The sequence below is a fragment of the Carlito syrichta genome, unplaced genomic scaffold (genome assembly GCF_000164805.1).
Source record: "Carlito syrichta isolate Samal-C Ts95f unplaced genomic scaffold, Tarsius_syrichta-2.0.1 Scaffold302340, whole genome shotgun sequence".
NCBI lineage: Eukaryota > Metazoa > Chordata > Mammalia > Primates > Tarsiidae > Carlito > Carlito syrichta.
In genome coordinates, this window is record NW_007246436.1 from 96,050 (window position 1) to 120,427 (window position 24,378).

General features: G+C 40.1%; 1 protein-coding gene across 2 annotated transcripts in view; it reads right to left on the reverse strand.

The window, feature by feature from the left end:
• Positions 1-24,378, reverse strand: part of KDM2A (lysine demethylase 2A) — a 136,630-nt gene that overhangs the window by 36,360 nt on the left and 75,892 nt on the right. For both annotated transcript variants that reach the window (XM_008056397.1, XM_008056398.1), the window contains 5 exons: positions 9,541-9,719; positions 4,115-4,221; positions 3,648-3,741; positions 2,035-2,188; positions 716-831 (listed from right to left, as the gene is read on the reverse strand). In XM_008056397.1, the coding sequence (XP_008054588.1) occupies positions 716-831; positions 2,035-2,188; positions 3,648-3,741; positions 4,115-4,221; positions 9,541-9,719 (650 nt within the window). The remainder of the gene's footprint in view (positions 1-715; positions 832-2,034; positions 2,189-3,647; positions 3,742-4,114; positions 4,222-9,540; positions 9,720-24,378) is intronic.

Genomic DNA, 24,378 nt, shown 5'->3' on the forward strand with positions numbered 1-24,378 from the left:
TCAACCCAGACTGGAGTGCAGTGGCCGCTCCCAGCCACCGCAGCCTCGACCTGCTGGGCTCCGGCAATCCTTCCACCTCAGCCTTCCAAGTAGCTGGAACTACAGGTGCACGCTACCACGCCCGGCTGATTTTGATTTATTGTAGAGATGAGGTCTCGCCAAGTTGCCCAGGCGGGTCTCGAACTCGCGGGCTCAGGCAATCCACTCACCTCAGCCTCCCAAAGGCATGGGATTATAGGCTGAGCCACCGAGCCCAGCAGATTTTTCTTTTTCTCTGTGTTCCCAAAATGTTGACACCACATTTTAACTCACAGGAAAACTTAAGTTTTGACAAACTATCAATGAATCTCTCATAACATGTTTTTTTTTTTTTAAGAGTTGGAATCTCCCTCTATCGCCCAGACTGGAGTACAGTGTCATAACCACAGCCACCGAAGCCTCGATCTGCTGGGCTCAGGTGATACTTCCGCCTTAGCCTTCCAAGTAGCTGAAACCACAGGCATGCACCACCATGCCTGGTTACTTTTTTGATTTATTAGGGAGACGAGGTCTCGCCATGTTGCTCAGGCCAGTCTCGAACCCCTGAGCTCAGACAATCCTCTTGCCTCTGCCTCCCAAAAGTGCTAGCATTCTAGGCATGAGCCACTGCACCTGGCACATCTGTCTTAACTGGAGAACACCTCATCACATCCAATTGTTACTTAAAATTACTTACCCGTGTCCGATCTTCAATGTTGTATATTTTTAATTGCATGGGGATGTTGAAGCTATGCAAAAAATTGCCTCCAAATACTAATGTGTCTGTAGGAGTATACACAGCATGAATCCAGCCTAGAAGAAAGGGAATGGGGGGCAGTGGCTGAAAGCATGCATTACAAGGATGGTCACTCAGAGAACTAGTACAAGACTCCCAGATCACACCCTTCACTCTGGTTCTGCTTCTTAGTGGTTGCTGAAGTTATGTAATCTCTCAGAGTCTCAATTTCCTCTATAAAACCAGAATAAATTATATTTCATATGGCAGCAGGTAACCACTAAATGAGAAAATGCATGTTGTATTTAGCACATAACAGAGTTTTATTTTATTTATTTATTTTTTGAGTTGGAGTCTCACTCTGTCGCCCAGACTGGAGTGCAGTCACATGCTCCAGCCACTGCAGCCTCAACCTGCTGGGCTCCAGCAATCCTTCCACTCAAGCCTTCCAAGTAGCTGGAACTACAGGTGCGCGCTACCACGCCCAGCTAATGTTTTGATTTACTGTAGAGATGAGGTCTCGCCAAGTTGCCCAGGCGGGTCTCGAACCCGTGGGCTCAAGCAATCCACTCACCTCAGCCTCCCAAAGTGCGGGATTACAGGCTGAGCCACTGAGCTTGGCTATCAGAGTTTTAATAAATGTGGCTACTATCTATTAAAGCACCAACTGTGAACCAAGCTCTGTACAAGATAGTTTACATGTATCTTACAACAAAATGAGATACAGAATTAACTATTTGACCAAAGTGATATCTAGCAGGGAAATGCATAATCACAATTCTAATAGAGGTCTGCAACTATAAAAATCTGTGCTCTTTATAAATAACCACTTATTTGGAACTAGTGACTTGATAAAAATACTCTTGGTTCAGCACTCTAGCCCTCTTAGCCATTCCCTAGAAGAGAAGGCAGCTCTTCACCACGAGTTGTGTATCATCTATAGAACAGGTCCTACTTATAGAGATTCTCAATTACTAGGGCTAACGTGAGGCCCAAACATGCAGATCTGAAAAGCCTCTGCTGGCAATTCTGATATACTTTTAGTGCAAAATCGCTGCCCTTTAAAATAAAACAAAAACCAAAACCCAAACCAAAAACAAAACAAAACAAAAAAACCCCCTAAAAGCTGAGCATCTATTCCACAATGGCAGGAAAAGACACCATTGTCTTCTGTCCACCCCGCATCAAAACCATTACTGGTAGTTATCCATCAATTTTTCTTTAAGAAAAGAAGAAGTGGCTAGAGTAATAAACTACCCACTTTTCCACATTCTCCTTACCTGAGGGAATGACGAAGGTATAGCCCTGCTTGAGCTCAATGCGCTGGCAATCTGACACCCGGTCACCCAGAAAGATGTCTCCCTGTTTCCCTGACAGCAGCCAATTCTCGTACAGCTCCAGGTTGTGGGCTGTAGGGGGGATGAGCCAGAAGACCTGTGAGTTAAAAAACTTCAGTCTGTTAACAGCCATTGACATGACCCAGTCGTCTCCCTCAACTGATAAAAAGGTACAAAGTTAAGACTACCAGGTAGAAGACAGGCAAGCAATTCCCCTAGCTATAGAATTTGACTATTTAGGAAATTCTAGAAGGCCCAAGGAAGCAAATCATTCTTAGCCTCCACTTGCTCAAACAGCATTAGGGCTTTCCTGGGGTTTGACTATAAAACCAAGAACCCACCGAGGACTGAGAGAGAAGAGGAGCATTCAGCTCATTACCTAAGGAGTCCCTTATACACCTTTGGATATCTGGCCTCTAGAGTCCTAAGGAGCACAGTGAGTACAATATCTTCAAGAGATTGGCCAGGTTACTTTGTTCCAAAGTAATAACTAAGACAAATAGGACTTAAAGGGATCTAATGTAAACAAAACGACTTTTGGATTTGGAAGTATGGTTGTTCTAGAGTAAGATCTCATATTTTAAAAGGTATTACCTGCTTTCATTCTAGTTCTACTCTTCTCTCACACATGCATTCTGGTAAGGGAAAAAGGGGTAACAGTAGAGTATAACACTATAAACTGGTCACACGTGGTGGCTTACACCTGTAATGCCAGCACTTTGGGAGGCCGAGGCAAGAGGAATGTCTGAGCCCACAGGTTTGAGACCAGCCTGGGCAACGTGGCAAGACCTCATCTCTACAGTCAATCAAAAAATTAGTCGATGCATGCCTGTACTTCCAGCTACTTGGAAGGCTGAGGCAGAAGGATCACCTGAGCCCAGCAGGTCAAGGTTGCAGTGGCTGTGAGTGTGTTGTTGCACTCCAGTCTGGGTGACAGAGTAAGACTCCAACTCAAAAAAAAAAAAAAAAATTCTATGAACCTCTGATACTAACTCTAGATTTCCATTCTCAAATAGCATTCAGAAACATTCCAACAAACTGGAATATAACTCTTTATGAATAAGAATAATCCTTCAAAACTTATTTATATCCTCAAAAATGACTTAAAGTCTTCCTTTTTTGTTCACATTTCAGACCAATGTCTCCATACAAGGAAAGCTGATTTGGATCTTAATTTGCTAATTTCATTGTGACTGTATCCAAAATTTGTGTGCCCTTCCACTATATTATTATACTTCCAAGTACAGACATTATCTGGTCTTCTTGAAATTACTTCCTTGGCTTCATTTGGAGAACTCTGCTTTGGGAGTCTAGAAACAGGACTGTTGAGACTTACTAAGTTCTGTGCCGATACTGGTGTAATGAGTAGACTAGATGAATACTAACTCCTACTGAACACTAGCCAAGAAGGTCAACTTAACCTACAATTCTTTCCCGAGATGACTGAAGACAATTTTCTGACAGATTCATTCCTAGGATATATTAAACATATATATACTGAAGCAAGTCATATAACCAGCTTCAAATTCCAACCCCTGTTACAACTATGACCGTACCTTTCCCCCTTGATGGATATGATACCAAACAGAGGTACCACCAAAGTCCACATGGAAGTCAGTATAGCAGCCTCGAACACTCATCAGACAGTACCTGACCCAAAACAAGCAGCAGCATTAGTGTACTGACAAATAAAGAGGACCCGCCCCACCAAAATGCCACACTCTTCCTATGCAGACTCCCTCTACTCTGCCTTTCACACAATCAAATCCCAGGTGAAAAAAGTACAATTTCAAGTCATCACACTATCAGAAAAACTCGGCATTCTCCCCATTAATCAAGTGATCACATACTATGATATGCTCATACACGCTCTTCCTTTTGGAACTGTAAAGTCTACTCTTTAAATAATTCACCCTTTTGATCATTTAGGACACAGAGTAAAGCTTGTAAGGGAGTAACCCTTCCTAGCTCTCACTTTGGTCTCCCATAGCACACTGAGGAAAACAGAAGGTGTGTCGCTTACTTCTGCACTTTAGGGTACTGCATCTCCAAGATGGCATTTGTTGATTCAGTCTGGCTTTCCTTCAAGTGCCTTGGCCACATGTTGTCTACCCAGTCAATGAAGTCCACCTTTAAAAAGGAGAAGGAAGCATTTAGGCTCCAAGGGAAGAGTTAGGGTTAAAAAGAATTTTAAAGTTTAAAAAAAAAAAAGGGTGGGACCAGAAAAGGATGAGGAAGACCCCCAAAAGGAAAAAAAATGTTTAAAAATATGTAATTTCTTAAAATGTATACCAAAAGACTACAATTTAATTAAAAGCAAATTAAAATAATCTATTGGAGAATCTTAGGGTCCGAAATTATATGTCAGTATACTCATATAACTTGCTGTATTTTTTTTTAATCCAATAAAAGGTGTTGTCTGGAAGGTACCTATAAATTCGCCAAAAGATACACAGTTGTTAGAGTAGCTTAGATGTCAAAAGTTAAAGAAACAAAAAACAAAAAAGAAAGAAAAGATATCCAATATGGATGTGTAGCCTTGCATGGACAATGTGCTATAGAAACTGCTAGGTTAAGCCGGGCTCGGTGGCTCAACCTGTAATCCCGCGCCTTTGGGAGGCTAAGGTGAGTGGATTGCCTGAGCCTGTGGGTTCAAGACCCGACTGGGCAACTTGGCAAGACCTCATCTCTATAATAAATCAAAAATTAGTCGGGCGTGGTAGCGCGTGCTTGTAGTTCCGGCTACTTGGAAGGCTGAGGCGGAAGGATCGCCGGAGCCCAGCAGGCAAGGCTGCGGTGGCCGGGAGCGGCCACTGCACTCCAGTCTGGGCGACAGAGTGAGGCTCCAACTCAATAAAAAAAGAAAGAAAAGAAAAGAAAAAGAAAAGCTGCTAGGTTAGGAATCAGAATCTCCAGGTCTGTCATGTTTTCTCAAGATCATGTGAGACCCTGGAAATCATCTATAAAGAAAACTACGATAACTGCCTCAAAGATATGTTGTAGGATTAACTGAAAATATGTGATAAAATGTTTGAAACAATGTTATCAGCGCTTAGGAATCTGTTTTAAATATTTGCTGAAAAAATTGAGAAGTGAAAGCAGAATGAAATTATTTCAACATTTTACACTAAATCATATCATGTCCTATACCTTCTTCAAATGTCCAACCATTGAACTCCAAAAAACATCCCTAGGGAGATAACATGTGACAGCCAGACAACCATGAATTCAGCACAGTGCTAATGTCAATATCTAACGTGAAGGAGAATTAGGACAAGTTCTTTGAAAGACGTGGTACCTAAGCTTGGCATAAAGGAAATAATGGCATAAAGGAAATAAAGCTTAGGCTGTAAAAACCATGTATCTGGTAAATTTTATAAGAACATCTATATATTTGATTATTTCTCTTACAATGTGTACCTAGACAAATGCACACAACCTGTGCATCATATGAGGCAGTTGTCTAGTGGGCATCCAGATGTTAACTGCAGGAGAGTGTCTGGAAAAGATCACTGCTGACATGGAAGAAAACAAGCAGGATGAGGAACAACCGCTAAGGTTAACTTGCTGCTCCATTTCAATGAATTTCTGCTCAGAGAGTCAACCATTCGAGTCAAGTAATTATCAGGCCTAGAACACCGAATGAGCCCCAGCTGCCTTTCTTTCCTTCAAAGTCTACTTTCTGTTTCTTAACCTATAGCTAGATTTTCCCTCTCCTTGTGTTGTCCTTTGGAATGCCCTTAATGGAATGATGTACTTGATCAATATACTATAAGCTCTCACGTCTGAATGGGGAGGAAAAGATTTGAGAACACATGAGTATTTTTTACCAAGTGTTCATCCACAGAAAGCAGAATAACTCTGGCTAGAATAAGTCACCTGCAGCAACAATGTCAGTCATTCCTGCCTCCCTTTCTCTAGAATTATTAGGTATCTTCTGACTACAGAGAAAATTTGTGGTAACATGTTCATACTTTTCTTCTTAGGTTAATCTTTAGCCTCCAGAGAGGCCCTTTGTTAAATACCCTGCTGCATAGAAGAGCAAGTCTCCAGTAAGAATAATCACCAGTTACAGCCTGTTCTGTACCAAAACAAAGACCAAGTTGCCAAGGAGTCCAACATCATGAACCTAATCTACCCATACACTATGAAAATCAACTCATGGTCTTCCATGAACTAATTTCTCCATTTCCAAACAAATGTCCACAATGCCAGTTTTTGTGTACCTCCAGTCACTGCTGAAATGACAGCATTATGTGATCTCTTTTCACCACAGAATTCCACTTTATGCTAGCTCCCAAAATGGACACACAAAAGTTGCCCACCTTACCTCCCCGAGCCTACTTTTATGTATGCTATTCCTGCTGCCTGCAATTCTCATCCGTCCCCTTTGCCGCATTATTTCCTTTGTGCCAAGTTTAGGTACCACGTCTTTCAAAGAACTGGTCCTAATTCTCCTTCATCGTAGATTAGGTGGTCCTTCCTATATGCTCACACAATATTCAGTATTTATTCACCTTAATTAAAAAAGAGAGAGAGGGAGAGAGAGGGCATGCCTACATTGTCCAGGTTGGTCTCAAACTCCTGGGCTCAAGTGATCCTTCCACCTCAGCCTCCTGAGCTGCTGGGACAATAGTGCATGCCACCAGCCTGGCTATTTATTCAATTTTGAAGCACTTATATTGTACTTTTCATAAATGCCTATCTTCTTTATTTTTCCTTTGTGAAAAGACCCTTGCTATTTTTTAAAATTTATTTTGAGTTGGGGGTCTCACTCTACAGCCTTGAACTCCTGGGCTCATAAATGTCTATTTTCTTGTCTTTGTTTCCTGAGTCTCTTAAGTGTTTTGACGACAATGATCTTATTTTCCACTCTATCACCAGCACTTAGCACAGTGCTCAGCACTCAGTAGGCACTTGATAAACGAACAGGCAAACTCTAAAGGCAGTGAAGATCGTAGAAAACAAGAGATTATGTAGCTTTAGGTTTAAAAAATACCAATAGTTTATGTTCTATATTTTGATTGTGATGGTACTTACGTGAATAAGTGTTTGTCAAAACTCACTGAAATGTACACTTAAAATGGGTGTGCACTTTATTGCATGTCAATTTTGATCACTACTGAGATATACTGAAAAAGATCTATATAAATGAAGAGTTATGCTATGAAGAAAATACCAGTAGAATAAGCATGTTGTTGTTTACATAGGAAGGTCACAGAAAGCTTGCTTGCTTTTAGGACGTGATCTTGGCAATTGCTCACTCAATCTTACCAGCCAAGTTTTCAATCTTTCTGAAAGATACTAGTACATTGTGGCCTCAGCCCTCTTAATAATTTTTTACTTCTGAATGTTCCCATAGGTTCCACTCCTCCGTGATTGTACAGCATTTTTCTAATTTTTATAAAATGATGCAGCATTTTAATCATTAAAACTAGGGACAATAGGCCAGGTGCAGTGGCTCACGTCTACAATCCCAGCACTTTGGGAGGCTGAGGTGAGAGGACTGCCTGACCCCATGGGTTTGAGAACAGCCTGGGCAACTTGGCGAGATCTCATCTCTACAACAAATCATAAAATTAGCCAGGCATGGTGGCGCATGCCTGTAGTTCCAGCTACTTGGAAGACTGAGGCTGAAGGATCACCTGAGCCCAGCAGGTCAAGGCTGCAGTGGTCGTGAGCGTTGCCACTGCACTCTAGTCTGGGCAACAGGGTGAGAATTCCAACTCAACAAACGAACAAACTAGGGTCAAAATGAATAAATTCAAGATGCTACACAGAAGTCTTCATGTGGAATAATCACACATTTCTAAATCTTAATAATGGAAAAGTATGATACAGGTCAAGTTTATATTTATAGTTGCAATCATATTATTTTTAAATTAAAATTCTAGGGACATTAAGGAAATGCAATTATAAACAATGTTACTGTAATTCTTACATCCCACTTTTATGCAACTCTTTATTTATTAAGTGAATCATGTTTGACTAATAAAAAGGCTAAAATCTAGCCAACTGTCTTCCTGTACTTCCACATGACCAAATAAACAATGATAACTAATATAAAAATAATTATTTTCTTCTGTGGGGAAAAGTCTTTCTTAATTAGAAATGCTGTTTTTAGTTGTAGCATCTCCAGTAACAGGAAGCAATAATACAAAATTACACCGTCTCTTCAGAAAATACTCTAAGCATTTCCCCACATTGTCTACACATATCAATGTATTAGTGATAATAATGATATAACTTAGTAGTAGGTGGAAGCTGTACATATACTAAGATGCTACACGCAATCACCACATTTCAACTTTGAAAGTCAAAAAGTATAAGGATAATTTCAATGAAGACAGGTTAAAACACTGAGAACTTGACTTCAAAAAATAACTAAAACTTGTGTGCCATCGTAAGAATGTCAGAGCTCGAATTAAAGCAATGAACAAACATTAAAAAAAAAAAAGACGCCGGGCTCGGTGGCTCAGCCTGTAATCCCACGCCTTTGGGAGGCTGAGGTGAGTGGATTGCCTGAGCCCGTGGGTTCGAGACCCGCCTGGGCAGCGAGACCTCATCTCTACAATAAATCAAAAAAAATCAGCCGGGCGTGGTAGCGCATGCCTGTAATTTCGGCTACTCGGAAGGCTGAGGTGGAAGGATCGCCGGAGCCCAGCAGGTCGAGGTTGTGGTGGCCGGGAGCGGCCACTGCACTCCAGTCTGGGCGACAGAGTGAGACTCCAACTCAAAAAAAAAAAAAAAAAAAAGACTAAAACATTCCAAGTTCTGCCATACTAGGTGGAATACTTTACTCAGGCAAGTTCTGGGTCAGGAATAAAATTGCGGGGTGGGGGTGAGGCCCAAACATGACTAGGTATATTCCAAAAATGAAACCAAGCTCCCTCAAGGTAACAGTGTTCCCAACATCCTGTAGACAGCCACTACTTTGCAAAGAGATGAGTTAAATAAAAATCTGCCTTCATGAGAGCGAAGGATCAAAACAAACTAACTTTCCCTTAAGCTGGGTTGCTAGCCTGTTAGTACTAGTCACCCACCGATCCTACTCAAGCAACCATCTCATAAAACACTCGCCTGGCTCTAAACTAGTTTTCTCTTAAGCTGCTGCTCAGTAAGTGTAAACCTACAGGATAGAAACGTCTTAAGCAAACTTCCCGGCAATACTTATCTGATAAGAGAGAATTTTAATACTCCTCTCTGTTACATGCAAAGGTCAATGTTTCTAAATCAAGTGGTTGGTGATGCAAATCAAAATGACCCTGCGCTATATAAAACTGAGTGATTTTGGAATATGAAGTCTTCTAAAAAACATAAGTTATTCTTATCAATAGCCTTTTCTGCCTCCAGTTTAATCTTGGTATGTGCATAAAGTTATAAATTCTCGCAGCAGAAAGACAACCCTTTGGGTGACAATGACGATATGGAGAAAATGATCAGACTAACCGTGGAGGGCCTCTGCACCATGTTCTCCAGCCTAGTGTGGCTAAACTCTAGGCTGATGACATTATAGAGTTTCTCTCGCTCCTCCTCTGGGGTCTCATAGTAGCGTGTCCACTGAGCCATGGTCATTTCGATGCCTTTCTGTGTGTTCACATCCATGACATCCACCATGCGACGACTCCCTGCCACAAAAGATGCAGACGTTAACCATCTCTACCAAGCAACTGGTATCCTTAAATGTAGTAATAACATGAAACAAAAGCGCAAGGAAACAAACTATCCTTTCTTCTTTTCAGTAACAGGCAAGGAAAGTTCTCACCTAACAGGGATAATCAAAATCCAATCACAGAGAACTGGAAAGGTGATAGGTAATGTTAACAATAATAATCACCCCCCAAGGAATGTTTACTATCAATTGTTGAATTTTTCCTACAATATATCACTTAATTCTAACAATTCTAAATGTTAATAAGCACTAATCTCCATTTCCTACATAAGAAAACAGGTGTTAGGTAACTTGCAGAACAAAGCAAGTCAACTTTACTCAGGCTGTTTTGATGCAGGTTTGAAGATTAATCTAATCTATCCCACAGCTTGAATAAAGAATGCACTTTTTAGTGAATTTTATCTATTCTTCTGTTTAACTGGTTTATTTCCCGAAACTGTCAATAATTATTTCTGACATAAAGTCTCCTTTTTTCTTTCCTACATACTACCCTATGAAGAATAAAGACCCCTTTTCATGCCTTCCACAAATAATTTATGGAATGATAAGACATCATGGTAGATACAAAAATCTGTATCAGATTCTCAATCACCTATAATAACTACAACAAAATACAAAATGCCACGAGAGTTAGCATAAAACAGCAGGAGGAGAAACCAACAGCTTTGGAGTCAAAGAGACTTAAGTTTAAATCTCAGTGAGACCTAAGTTTAAATCTCAGCTCCAATATTGCTTGGGCAGGTTATATAACTTCTCTGAACCTTATTATCTTCTAGATAGTTAATACCACTTCGTGGGCTACTGTGAAAATTTAAAACCAATTAAGTAAAATGTTTAACACAAAGTGTGTGCTCAATTAAGCAGTAGTAATAAACAAAAGAAAACCATCATATTTTTATTTGACCAATCAGAAAAAGAGAGGGAAGAATAAATAGAATTCTAACAAGAAATGATTCTTACAAGACAATTCCAAGCAGAGGCAACAGCATAAGCCAAAAGATTCAGAAAATGGTAGTAAGGGAAGGGAGAGAGAAAATAAAAAACTACCACTACTGTCCGCCTTATAAGACAAATCAACACCTACTATGTACCTGGCCTTGTTGGTATAACAGATAGTATTCGGACCTGATCCCTTGACTTTAAGAAGTTTACAGTCTAGTTAGCAATAACAGATAACAACCAAGAAGAGGATATGGCCACAGTGAAGTAGACAGGGAAAATATATATTACAATATAACCAGCAATGAAAGGCAATAGACTGAAACTATCCTTCATATTTTAGAAAAAAAACTGAACACCAAATCAAAACAGCCAAGAGACCACTTCATAACCATTAGGATGGCCGTAATTTCAAAAACAGAAAATACCAATTACTGGCAAAAATGAAGAGAAATTGGAACTCTGGTTATTATTATTGGTGGGAATGTAAAATGGTGTAGGCACTAAGAAAATTGGGTTGGCAGTGCCTCACTAACTCAACACAGGACAACCAGAGAAATCAGCAATCCCATTCCTAGGCATGCATCTGAAAGAACCAAACAAGGTATTCAAATAAAAGCTACAACATGAATATTCACAGCAGCACTATTCACAGTAGCCAAAAGGTAGAAATAACTCGTGTTTATCATTAAATTAATGGATAAATAAAACATCGTCTATTCATATAACATTAGTCAGCCAGAAAAAGGAGTATTAGACAAATAACCACTGAAAACATGCTACACGAAAAAAACCATACACAAAAGGTTACATATTGTATAGCTGTTTCACTTATATAAAATACACAAATTAGACAAATCCACAAAGACTAGTTTTTGCTAAGAGCTAAGGGGAGGTGAGAATGGAGAATAACTGCTTAATGTGTATGGAGTTGCTGTTTGGGATAACAAAAAAATTCTAGAATTAAATAGCAGAGATGGTGCAGATTGTGAATAAAATTAATGAACTGTATACTTTAAAATGGTTACATGACAATGATGTTTCACTGCAAAAAGAAAGCAAAATTTTTTGATGGTTACAACGGTAAATCACAATTTAAAAAATTAAAAATTAAAGTGCTTTTCTTCAAGAGTGTAGAGAAAAAGCAAAGATCCATTCTACTAACACTTCCAGAACTCTTAGTACGGGCATACTTTGGAGATATTGTGGGTTCGGTTTCAGACCATTGCAATAAAGTTAAATATCACAATGTTACATGAATTGTTTGGTTTCCCAGTGCATATCAAAGTTATGCTTATGCTATACCGTAGTCTACTAAGTGTGTAATTGCATTATGTCTATAAAAACAACGTACATACCTTAATTTAAAACTACTTTATTGCTAAAAAATGCTAATCATCATCTGAGCCTTCTGTGAACATAGGCAGGTGGAGGTGTCTGCCTCCATGGTGAGGGCTGCTGACTGATCAGTGTGGTAGTTGGTGAAAGTTGGGGAAGCTGTGGCAATTTCTTGTATTTTCTTTTTTTAAGACAGAGTCTTGCCAGGCACAGTGGCTCATGCCTGTAAGCCCAGAAGTTCGAGACCAGCCTGGGCAACTCAGCAAGACTTCTTCTCTACAATAAATTAAAAAATTAGCCGGGTGTGGTGATGCATGCCTATAGTTCCAGCTGTTTGGAAGGCTGAGGTGGAAGGATCGCATGAGCCCAGCAGGTCGAGGCTGTGGTGGCTGAGTGTGCTACTGCACTCCAGCCTGGGCGACAGAGTGAGACTCTGACTCAAAAACAAAACAAAACAGGGTCTTGCTCTGTCACCCAGGCAGAAATGCAATAGCAAAACCAAGGCTCACTGCAGCCTAAACCTCCTGGGCTCAAGTGATCCTCCCACCTTAGCCTCTTGAACTGCTAGGACTACAGGGATACACCACCATGCCTGGTGAGTTTTTAAATTTTTTGTAGAAACAGTCTCATTATAATTGCCCAGACTGGTCTTGAACTCCTGGCCTCAAGCGATTCTCCAGCCCCAACCTCCCAAAGCTCTGGAATTACAGGCATGAGCCACCATGCCCAGACACAAATGCTTAAAACAGACAACAATGAAGTCTGTGGTATCAGTAGGTTCTTCCTTTCACAAGAGTTCTCTGCAGCATGTGATGCTATCTGACAGTATTTTACACACAGAACTTCTTTCAAAATTGCAATCAATCCTCTTCAACTCGGTCACTGCTTTATCAATTCAGTTTATACAATAAATCCTTTGTTGTCATTCTGCAAACAGTACCGTTATCAACAATATTCACAGCATCTTCATCAGTAGATTCTATCTCAGCAAACTCCTTTCTTTGCTCATCCATGAGAAGCAACTCGTCTGTTCAAGTTTCATCATGAGATTGAAGCAATTCAGTCACATTTTCAGATCTCATTTCGAATTCCACTGCTCTTGTTAGTTCCCCCACATTTAAAATTACTTCCTCTACTGAAGTCTTGAATCTCTCAGTCATCCATGTGGGTTAAAATCAACTTCTTCCAAATTCCTATTAATGCTGATATTTTGATCTCCTTCCATGAATTAGGAACCTTTTTTAACGTGATTTTTAAATTTTTTTATTTTAAAGATGCGGGATACAATTCAGGATTAGGTATGCAAATAGTCATCGTATAGGTAAAGTTTGGGCATCCCTATGGTTCCCACTTTGCCTGGTTTGAGATCAGGTATCCTTATTGATGTTGTGTCGTTGTCCCGTCCCACCCCCCGCACCCCCGGCAGTATCCTGCTACTGCCAATCCCTTTCATATAGTATTATGGTAAAGTTCCAGCTCCACTTATGAGTGAGAACATGTGGTACTCTGTTCTTTGTTTCTGTGATAGATCACTGAGTATGATAGACTCTAAATCCATCCAAGTTGCTGTAAGTCCATATACTTGTCCTTCTTCATGGCTGCCTAATATTTCATTGTGTATATGTGCCATCTTTTTAAAATCCAGTCCAGTTTTGACGCGTAGCATAGTTGGTTCCGTGTTTTTTTGAGTTGTACATCCCATCAGAGCAATGAGCAGTAATATTTGACAGGAATCTTTTTTTCAGAACAGTACCTGCATGATCAATGTTTGTATACCTAGCCCTGAATTGTACCCCACATCTTTATAATAAATAAATTAATTAATTAAAAAATAAAGACTGCCCTCTTAAATGGCTGTGGTTTGTGGCGTCCCAAAACAATTACCACAGTGACATCAAGGATCACTGAGCACCATAACAGATATAATAACAGTAGAAAAGTTTGAAATATGCAAGAATCACCAAAATGTGACAGAGACATCAAGTGAGCACACACTGTTAAAAAAAAATGCCACTGATGAACTTCTCTGACTCAGTGTTGCCACACACCTTCAATTTGTTACCTACAAAGCAGAATAAAATAAAATAAGCAAGCACTATGTGTATGCACCAGAACACTTGAATAAAATAATGATGATGACAGTGGTCACAGTAATACCTAACATCTTCTGAGAATTGAGTACAAAGGACCCTTAAACAATGCAGGCTTGAACTACATGGACTGATGTATACAAGAATTTTTTTCTACCTCTGCCACCCCAAAAGAGCAAGACCAATCCCACCCCTTCTTCCCCAGCCTACTCAATGTGAAGACGACAAAGATGGAGACTTTTATGATCATCCAATTCCACTTAATAGTAAATATGTTTTCCTTATGAGTTTCCTAGTAACATTTTCTTTCCTCTAGCTTATTTTATTGCAAGAATATAGTATACATTATGTATAACATACAAAATATGTGTTAATCGACTGTTTATGCTACTAATAAAGCTTCTAGTAGGTCATTAGTAAAGTTTTTGCTTTTGAGTCTGAGTCTCACATTATTGCCCAGGCTGCAGTGCAGTGGCACGCTCATGGCTACTGCGGCCTCAACCTGCTGGGCTCAGGTGATCCCTTCACCTCAGCATTCCAAGTAACAGGAACTACAGGGATGTACCACCTTATCCAGCTAATTTTTTGATTTATTGTGGAGACGAGGTCTTGCCATGTTGCTCAGGCTGGTATTGAACTCTTGGGCTCAGGTAATCCTCTCCCTTCTGCTTCCCAAAAGTGCTGAGATTACAGGCATGAGCCACTGCGCATGGCCAGTAATTAAGTTTTTTGTTTGTTTGTTTTTTGAGTTGGAGTCTCACTCTGTTGCCCAGGTTGGAGTGCAGTGGCACACTCATAGCCACGGCAGTCTCGACCTACTGAGTTCAGGTGATCCTTCTGCCTCCGTCTTCCAAGTAGCTGGAACTACAGGCATGTATCACCACACCCAGCTAATTTTTGATTTCTTGTAGAGATGAGGTCTCACCAAGTTGCCCGGGCTGGTCTCGCACCCATGAGCTCAGGCAATCCTCTCACCCTGGCCTCCCCAAGTGTTAGGATTATAGGCATGAGCCTCCGCACCCAGTCAGTTAAGTTTTTGAAGAGTCCAAAGTTATATGTGGATTTCACTGTGTAGAAGGTCTGTGCCCTACACCCACATTTTGTTCAAGGGTCAACTATAGATGCTAGACACTGTTCTATGCACTTCACGTTTAAGTAGCTCGTCCAAGGTTACACAGATAATAATTAGTGGAGCTGGGATTTGAACTCAGTTTTGTTGCAGAGTCCATACTCTCAACCAATATAGCCTATCATATAAAGTCAACATCAAAGAATGATTTTCTTCTTTCTGGGACATAAACTGATACTGAAGAAAGAACAGTCTACCTTGGGTTGAAAAGAAGAACTGGATTAGCAAAAGTGTATGTACTGATAAAGAATTATTGTAATCAATATTTTGTTCACTACATTTTGACAATCATTAGCTATATAATAAACAAAAAAAAACCCTAGACAAAAGGAGTCACCAGTTGAAATTTCTGATAAGTCTGTTATGGTTAGACATAATCACGGCTTCATTTTTGAGTCTGGGTTTCACTCTGTTGCCCTGGTTGGAATGCAGTGGCACACTCACGGTTCACTGCAGCCCTGATTTCCTGAGCTCAGGCAATTCTTCCGCCTCGGCCTCCCAAATAGCTGGGACTATAGGCCCGCACCACCACATCTGACTAACTTTTGGATTTTTTTGTAGCGATGAGGTTTTGCTATGTTGCCTAGACTGGTCCCAAAACTCTGGGATCAAGCAATCCTCCCACCTTGGCCTACCAGAGTGCTGGGATTACAGGTACGAGCCACCCTGCCTGGCCCACTGCTTTATTTTAAAAACAGCAAAGATATACAGGATCATCTAAGGGCCTATTTAGAAAATATAAGGTTACAAAGGGCTTCCAAAGATCACTATTAGCAGAAAATAGATTACTGGGAAAATGGAAAGTGGTAAGGAAGTGGGAAGAAATTCAAAGACTGGTGATTAAGTTCTTATATATTTGTATAGCTCAGAAATTTGAATATTATATTCAGAAGCATACTTTGCTTTATTTCCAAAATACACAAAATAAAATTTACTGTCTTTTTTTGTTTATGTTTTTGTTTGAGTTGGAGTCTCACTCTGTCGCCCAGACTGGAGTGCAGTGGCCGCTTGCGGCCACCGAAGCCTCAGTCTGCTGGGCTCCAGCAATCCTTCTGCCTCAGCCTTCCAAGTAGCTGAAACTACAAGCGCGCGCTGCCATGCCCGGCTAATTTTTTTTTTATTTATTGTAGAGATGAGGTCTCACCAAGTTGCCCAGGCAGGTCTCAAACCTGCGGGCTCAGGCAATCCACTCACCTCAGCCTCCCAGAGGCACAGGATTATAGGCTGAGCAACCAAGCCCGGCTACTATCTTTTTTTTGAGTCGGAATCTCACTCTGTTGTCCAGGCTGGAGTGCAGTTGCACAATCATGGCTACCGCAGCCTCAACCTTCTGGGCTCTGGAGACCCTTCCACCTCATTCTTCCAAGCAGCTGGGACTTTAGGTGCATACTACCACACTTGGCTAATTATTATTATTATTATTTGAGTCGGAGTTTCACTCTGTCATCCAGACTGGAGTTCAGTTGCATACTCACAGCCACCACAGCCTTGACCAGCTGGACTCAGGCAACCCTTCCACCTCTGCCTTTCCAAGTAGCTGGAACTACAGGCGTACACTACCACACCCAGCTTATTTTTTGATTTATTGTGAAGATGAGGTCTCACCAAGTTGCCCAGGCTGGTCTCAAACCCCTGGGCTCAGGAAATTCTCTCAGTTCTGCCTTCCAAAGTGCCGGGATAATAAGCGTGAGCTACTGTGCCCAGTCAAAATACACTATCTTAACCATTTTTAGGTGTATAGTTTAGTTGTCAAATACATTTACAATGTGGTGCAATCTTCACAATCATCTGTGTCCATAACACGTTGATCTTGTAAAACCAAAACTCTATGCCTGTTTTAACTCCTCATTTCCCCCTCCTTCCAACAACCACAATTCTTAGACTCTATGATTCTGACTTCTCTACTTAACTCATATGCGTGAAACCACACAATATGTGTCTTTGTGGCTGGCTTATTTCACTTAGCATAAGTTCTCCAGATTCATGCAAGTTGTAGCATATGTGAGAATTTCCTTCCTTTTTAAGGCTAAAAAACACTGCATAGTATGGACATACTACATGTTGCTTATTCATTCATTGTTGACGAACACAGGTTGACTCCACATTTTAGCCATTGTGAATAATGCTACTATAAACATGGTATATAAATACCTCTCTCAAAACCCTGGTTTCAATTCTTTTGGATACAAACCCAAAAGAAAAACTGCTGGATCATATGGCAGTTCTATTTCTAATTTTTTGAAGAACTGTCACACTCTTTCCTGTAGTAGCTGTACTGTTTTACATTCCCACTAATAGTGCACAAGGGTTCCAATTTCTCCAGATCTTCACCAACGTTTGTTAATTTTCTGTTTTTTCAATGGTAGCCATCCTAATGGGTGTAAGGTGATGTCTCATTGTAGTTTTGATTAGAATCTCCCTAATGATCAATGATATTGAGCATCTTTTTATGTGCTTTTTGGGCATTTGTATTAGTCTGTTGGCTTTATTTGGAGAAATGTCAACTGAAGTCCTTTATTCCTCCCCAACCTTTTTTTGACATAGGGTCTCACTATGTTGCCCAGGTTGGTCTCAAACTCCTGGGTTCAAGCAACCCTCCTGCCTCTGCCTTCCAAGTAGCTGGGATCATAGGTGCAAGTCACTGCACCCCAGCCCTTAGCCCATTTTAAAAAATGTTCTATCTTAAAGATGTGGGGTACAATTCAGGGTTAGGACTACAAATGGTCATTGTACAGGTAAAGTTAGGCCTCGCTTTGGTCCCCACGACTTTCCCAGTTTTGAACCAGGTTGCTTGTTTATGGTATGGAATGCCTTTTTATTTTGTTGATGTCTTTTACTGCACACTTTTCTTTAGTTTTCAAGAAGCCTAATTTATCTACTTTGCTTTTGCCTGTATATATTCAAGAAATCACTGCAGGCCAGGAGCAGTGTTTCACGCGATAATCCCAACACTTTGGGAGGTCAAGGTGAGAGGATTGCTTGAGTCCGGGAGTTCAGACCAACCTGGGCAATATAGCAAGACTTCATCTCTACAAAAGCATAAAAAAAATCAGCTGCGCATGGTAATGCACGCCTGTATTCCCAGGTACTCAGTAGGTTGAGGTGGGAGGCTCACTTGAGCCCAGGAGCTCAAGGTTACAATAAACCTTGATCGTGCCACTGCACTCCAGACTGGATGACAAAGTAAGACCCTGACTCAAAAAACAAACAAAAAAGAAATAAACCACTGCAAAATTCAATGCCATTAAGCCTTTGCTCTGTGTTTTCTTTTAAAAAATTTTACGATTTTAGGTCTTGGATCCACTTTGAGCTAGTTTTTGTATATAATGTTAGGTAAGCATTCAACTTCATTCTTCTGTGTGTGGATGTCCAGTTTTCCCAGCATCATTTGATGAAAAGACTGTTCTGTCCCTATTGAATGGTCTTGGCACTACTGTCCAAAATCATTTTAAACATTTATGTAAGGGTTCACTTCTGGGCTCTCTAGTCTTATTTCATTTGTCTGTATGTCTAACTTTAAGCCAGTACCATACTATTTTGATAACTGTAACTTTGTGGTAAGTTTTAAACTTAGGAAGTCTGAGTCCTCCATCTTAGTTCTTTTCCAAGAATGTTTTGTTTTTTTCAGGGTCCCTTAAGATTTCATAAGAATTTTAGCACAGCTTTTTCTTTTCTTTTCTTTAACTTTTATCTTTTGATTTGGAGTTTCACTCTTTGGCCCATGCTGGAGTGCAGAGGCACAATCACAGCTCACCACAGCCTTTGACCGCCTGTGCTTAGGTGATCCTCTTGAATAGCTGGGACTACAGGAATACGTGACCTAGCCCGGCTAATTTTAAAATTTTTTGTAGAGACAAGGTCTCACTATGTTGCCTAAGCTGGTCTTGAGCTCCTGGGCTCAATCAATCCTCTTGCCTCAGCCTCTCAAAGTGCTAGGAGTACAGGCGTGAACCACTGCACTCGGCCTATAGCTTTTATGATGTTAAGGTAGTTTCTTTCTATTTCTAGTTTGTGGAGTGCTTTTTTCTTTATAATCATGAAAAGGTGCTGAATTTTTATCAAATGCTTTTTCTGCATCAATTGAGACTATCACGTGATTTATCCCCTTCATTCTGTTAATGTGATTGATTTTAATATGTTGAATCACCTTTACATCTCAGGAATAAATCCTACTTGGTTACAATGTATAATCCTTTTAATATGCTGCTGGATTTAGTTTGCTAGTATTTTGTTTAGGATTTCTGCATTGATGTTCACAAGGGTTATTATAATTAGTCTAAAGTTTTCTTTACTTGTACTTTGTCTGGCTTTGGTACCAAGGTAAAGCCAGCTTCACAGATAAGAAGTGTTCCCTCTTCAATTATTTGAAAAAGTTTGAGGAGGGCTGGTATTAATTCTTCCAAATGCTTGGTAGAATTCACCAATGAAGCTCTTCTTTGTTGGGAGATTTTTGAATAGTGATTCAAGTTACTTACTGGTTATAATATAGCTCTAAGGAAATTTTCTATTATTTAGTGACTTCGCCTTGATAAGTTTTGTGTTTTTAGGAATCTGTTCATTTCATCAAGGTAATCCAATTTGGCAAACAACTGCTCATAGTATTCTCTTATAAGCCTATTTCTGTAGAATTGGCAGTAAAATCCTCACTTTCATTTTTTATTTTAGTAATTTGATTTTTCCTTAGCCTATTTAACTAAAGGTTTGCCAATTTTTGTTGATATTTTCAAAGAACCAACTTCTGGTTTTTGTGTCTTTGATTTTCAGTTGTTTTTCCATTTTCATTTGTCTCTGTGCTAATCTTTATTATTTCCTCTGTTTTCTAATTCTATAAGTTGTAAAGTTAAGTTGTTGATTTGAAACTTTAAAAAAAAAGTGGGGGGGGATCTTGCCATGTTGCCCAAGCTGACCTCAAGCAATCTTCCTGCCTCTGCCTCCTGCATAGCTGGGACTACAGGAATGCCCAGCAATTTCTTAGATTTTTTTGTTTTTTGTTGAGTTGGAGTCTCACTCTGTTGCCCAGGCTGGAGTACGGTGGCACACTCACAGACACTCCAGTGTCAACCTGCTGGGTTCCAGCGATCCTTCAGCCTCAGCCTTCCAAGTAGCTGGAAATACTGGCGTGTGCTACCAAGCCTGGCTAATTTTTGATTTACTGTAGAGATGAGGTCTTGCCAAGTTGCCCGAGCTGTTTTCAAACCCACAGGCTCAAGCAATCCACTCGCCTCGGCTTCCAAAAGTGCTAGGATTACAGAGTGAGCCACCAAGCCTGGCCTGACTTCTTATTTCATAATGTAAGCATTTACAGCATAAATTTCCTCCTTAGCACTGCTTTCGGATTCCCATAACTATTGATATGCTGTAAGTATTTCCTAATTTGCCATGTGATTTCATCTTTGGTTCACTGGTTAAGAGTGTGTTGTTTAATTTCACAATTTTGTGAACTTTCCCATTTTAGTTCAGTACTAATTTCTAACTTCATCCCATTGTGGTTGGAGAAAATACTTTGATGTCCATTTAAAAAAAATCTATTGAGAATTTGTAGCCTAACATATGGTCTATTCTGTATATTTGAACAGAATGTGAATGCTGCTGCTGTTGGGTATTCTGAATGTCTGTGAGATCTAGTTGGTTTATTGTATCAAGTCCTTTATCTCTTCACTTGTATTCTGTCTGGTTGTTCTATCCGATAATGAGGGGGTACTGAAGTCTTCAACTATTATTGTACAGAAATATCTATTACTCCTTCAGTCTGTCAATTTTTGCTTCATATATTTTGATAGTCTGTTAGGTACATAAATATTTATAATTGCTATGTCTTCTTTCTATATTGAAACCTTTACATATGTCTCTTATCTATGTCTTTGTCTCTTGTAACCATTTTTTTTTAGTCTGTTTTATCAGATACTAATATAGCCACCCCTGGTCTTTTGGCTACTATTTGCATGGAATATATTTTTCTATCATTTCAGTTTCAATTTATTTATGTCTTTAGAATTTTAGTGAATCTCCTTTAGAAAGCATATAGTTAGCTGGGTTCGGTGGCTCAGACTGTAACCCGCGCCTTGGGAGGCTGAGGTGAGTGGATTGCCTGAGCCCGTGGGTTTGAGACCTGCCCGGGCAACTTGGTGAGACCTCATCTCTGAAATAAAAAAATAAAAAAATTAGCCGGGAGTGGTAGCACGTGCCTGTAGTTCCGGCTTCTTGGAAGGCTGAGGTGGAAGGATCGCCGGAGCCCAGCAGGTTGAGGTTGCAGTGGCCGGGAGCGGCCACTGCACTCTAGTCTGGGCGACAGAGTGAGACTCCAACTCAAAAAAAAAGAAAGCATATAGTTGGATCATGCTATTTTTACTATTTTTACCCATTATGCCAATATCTGGTATTTTGATTAGAGTCTAATCCATTAACAATTAAAGTAATTACTAGTAAAAAGCAACATACTTGTCATAATTGCTATTTTATTTCTAAAGCCTTACAGTTTTTGTCTCTCAGTTCCTAAATTACTGTCTTCTTTTGTGTTTAATCTTTTTGTAGTAAAACATATAAATTCCTATCTCATTTCCTCCTGTATATATTCTATAGCTATTTTATTTTTGGTTGTCATGGGGATTACATCTAACATCCTAAACACTCTATTCTGAATTAATATCAGCTTGACTTCAACAACAAACCAAAAATATGTTTCTTTATAGCTCTGTTTCTATTCCTATTGGTTGTTGTCACAAAATCACATCCTTATATGCTGTATGCCCCAACAAACTAATTATTCTTTTATTTATAAGTCTTTATAGAAATGGCATCTCTGCTATGTTGCCCAGGCTGGTCATATTCAAGCAACCCTCCCACCTCAGTTTCCCAAGAAGCTGGGATTATAGGCATGTGCCACAGTATCGGCTCTGATGATTCTTTTAAATGCATTCGTCTCTTTAACCATGGAGAAAATGTGAAGTTACAACCAAAGTTTCAATAATACTAGCTTTTAGACTAATAACTGTCTGTTAAAAAAAAGCATTAGTCTCTTAAATCACGTAGAAATCACAGCAATCAGGTAAAAAAACAAAAAGAAACTATAAGCTAGTGTTACAGTAACACCAGCTTTCAAAATGATCCATATATTTAGCTTTATTGAGATTATTTCTTCACATGGCTTCAAGTTACTATCTTTCATTTCACCTTGTAGGACTCCCTTGAGCATTTCTTGCAGGGCAGGTCTAGTGGTAACAAACTCCCATAGCTTCAGTGTATCTGAAAATGTCTTAATTTCTCCTTCCTTTGCAAAAATGTTAAGGACACTTTTGTCAGGTACAGGATTCCTGGTTGATAGTCTTTTGTTGTTGTTTGTTTGTTTTCTTGTAGCACTCTGAATATACTGGCCCACCACCTCCTGGCCTCTAAAGTTTCTGATGTGAAATTTGTTCATCGTCTTACTGAGTACCACTTTATGTGATGCGTCACTTCTCTCCTGAGACTTTCAAAAGTTTGTCATTGTCTTTCAAAAGTTTGATTTTTATGTATCTCAGTGAGGGTCTCTTTGAGCTCATCTTACTAAGAGTTCACTGAGCTATCTGGATGTTTATATTTATTGTTCTTTCATTAAATTTGGGCAATTTTCAACCATTATCTGATCAAACATAAATCCTCTCTGTCCTTTTCTCTATTTTTCTTCTGGTAATTGATAATATGTATGCTGGTCTGCTTAATAGTGTCCAACATGTCCCATCAGGCTCTATCTTAGTCTACATTGTGTTGTTGCAACAGAGTACCTGAGTAGGTTCATTTATAATGACCAGACACTGACTGGTTCACAGTTCTGGAGGCAAGGCCAATATCAAGGTGTCAGCATCTGGCAGGGACCTTTCTGCTACATCATTACATGGTGGAAGGCAAGCAGATGTGAAAAAGCAAGAGGGTGAGAGAAACCAAAAGGGGGGCAAAACTTGCCCTTTCATAACAGCACCAATCCCACACGAGGATGGAGTCCTTGTGGACTAATCACCACACAAAGGCCCCACCTCTTAATACTGTTACAATAGTAATTAATTTTCAACATGGGCTTTGGAGGGGATAACATTCAAACTATAGTAGGCTCTGTTAACTTTTCTTCAATATTGTCACTCTGTTCCTCAGACTCAATCATTTCCACTATCCTTGCAGGGCACAGTGGCTCACGCCTGTAATCTCAGCACTTTGGGAGGCAGAGCCGAGAAGACTGCCTGAGCCCAGAGGTTCAAGACCAGCCTGGGCAATTTGGTGAGACCTCGTCTCTACAATATATCAAAAAAATTAGTCAGGTGTGATGGTGAGCACCTGTAGTTCCAGCTACTTGGAAGGATGAGGCAGAAAGATTGCCTGAGTTCAGCAGGTTGAGGGTGCAGCAGCCATAAATGTGCCACTGCACTCAAGCCTGGGCAACAGAGTGAGACTTCTATTCAATAACAATAACAACAACAATAATAATAATTTCCACTGTCCTAGCTTCAAGTTCACTGATTCTTTCTTTTCCTTCTTCAAATCTGCTTTTGAATTCTTCTGGTGAATTTTTCATTACAATAACTTATTGTACATCTCAGCTCCAGAATTTTTCTCTGGTTTAAGTTTTTTTTTCTTTTGAGTTGAAATCTCAACTCTGTTGCCCAGACTGGAGTGCAGTGGACGCTCCCAGTCACTGCGGCCTCTACCTGCTAGGTTCCAGCAATCCTTCCGCCTCAGCCTTCCAAGTAGCTGGAACTACAGGTGTGCACTACCCACACCCGGCTAATTTTTTAATTATTGTAGAGACAAGGTCTCGCCAAGTTGCCTGGGTGGGTCTTGAACCCACGGGCTCAGGCAATCCATTCATCTCAGCCTCCCAAAGTGCTGGGATTACAGGCTGAGTCACCAAGTCTGGTCTAGTTTAAGTTTCTGTATATCTTTACTAATAGTTGCTTTATTCATACATTGTTTTCTTGACTTTCTCCACAAATGCCTTTAGTCCTTTGAGTATGTTTAAGACAGCTGTTTTAAAATCTTTGTCTAAGCCGGGCTCAGTGGCTCAACCTGTAATCCCGCGCCTTTGGGAGGCCGTGAGTGGATTGCCTGAGCCCGCGGGTTCAAGACCCGCTTGGGCAGCAAGACCTCATCTC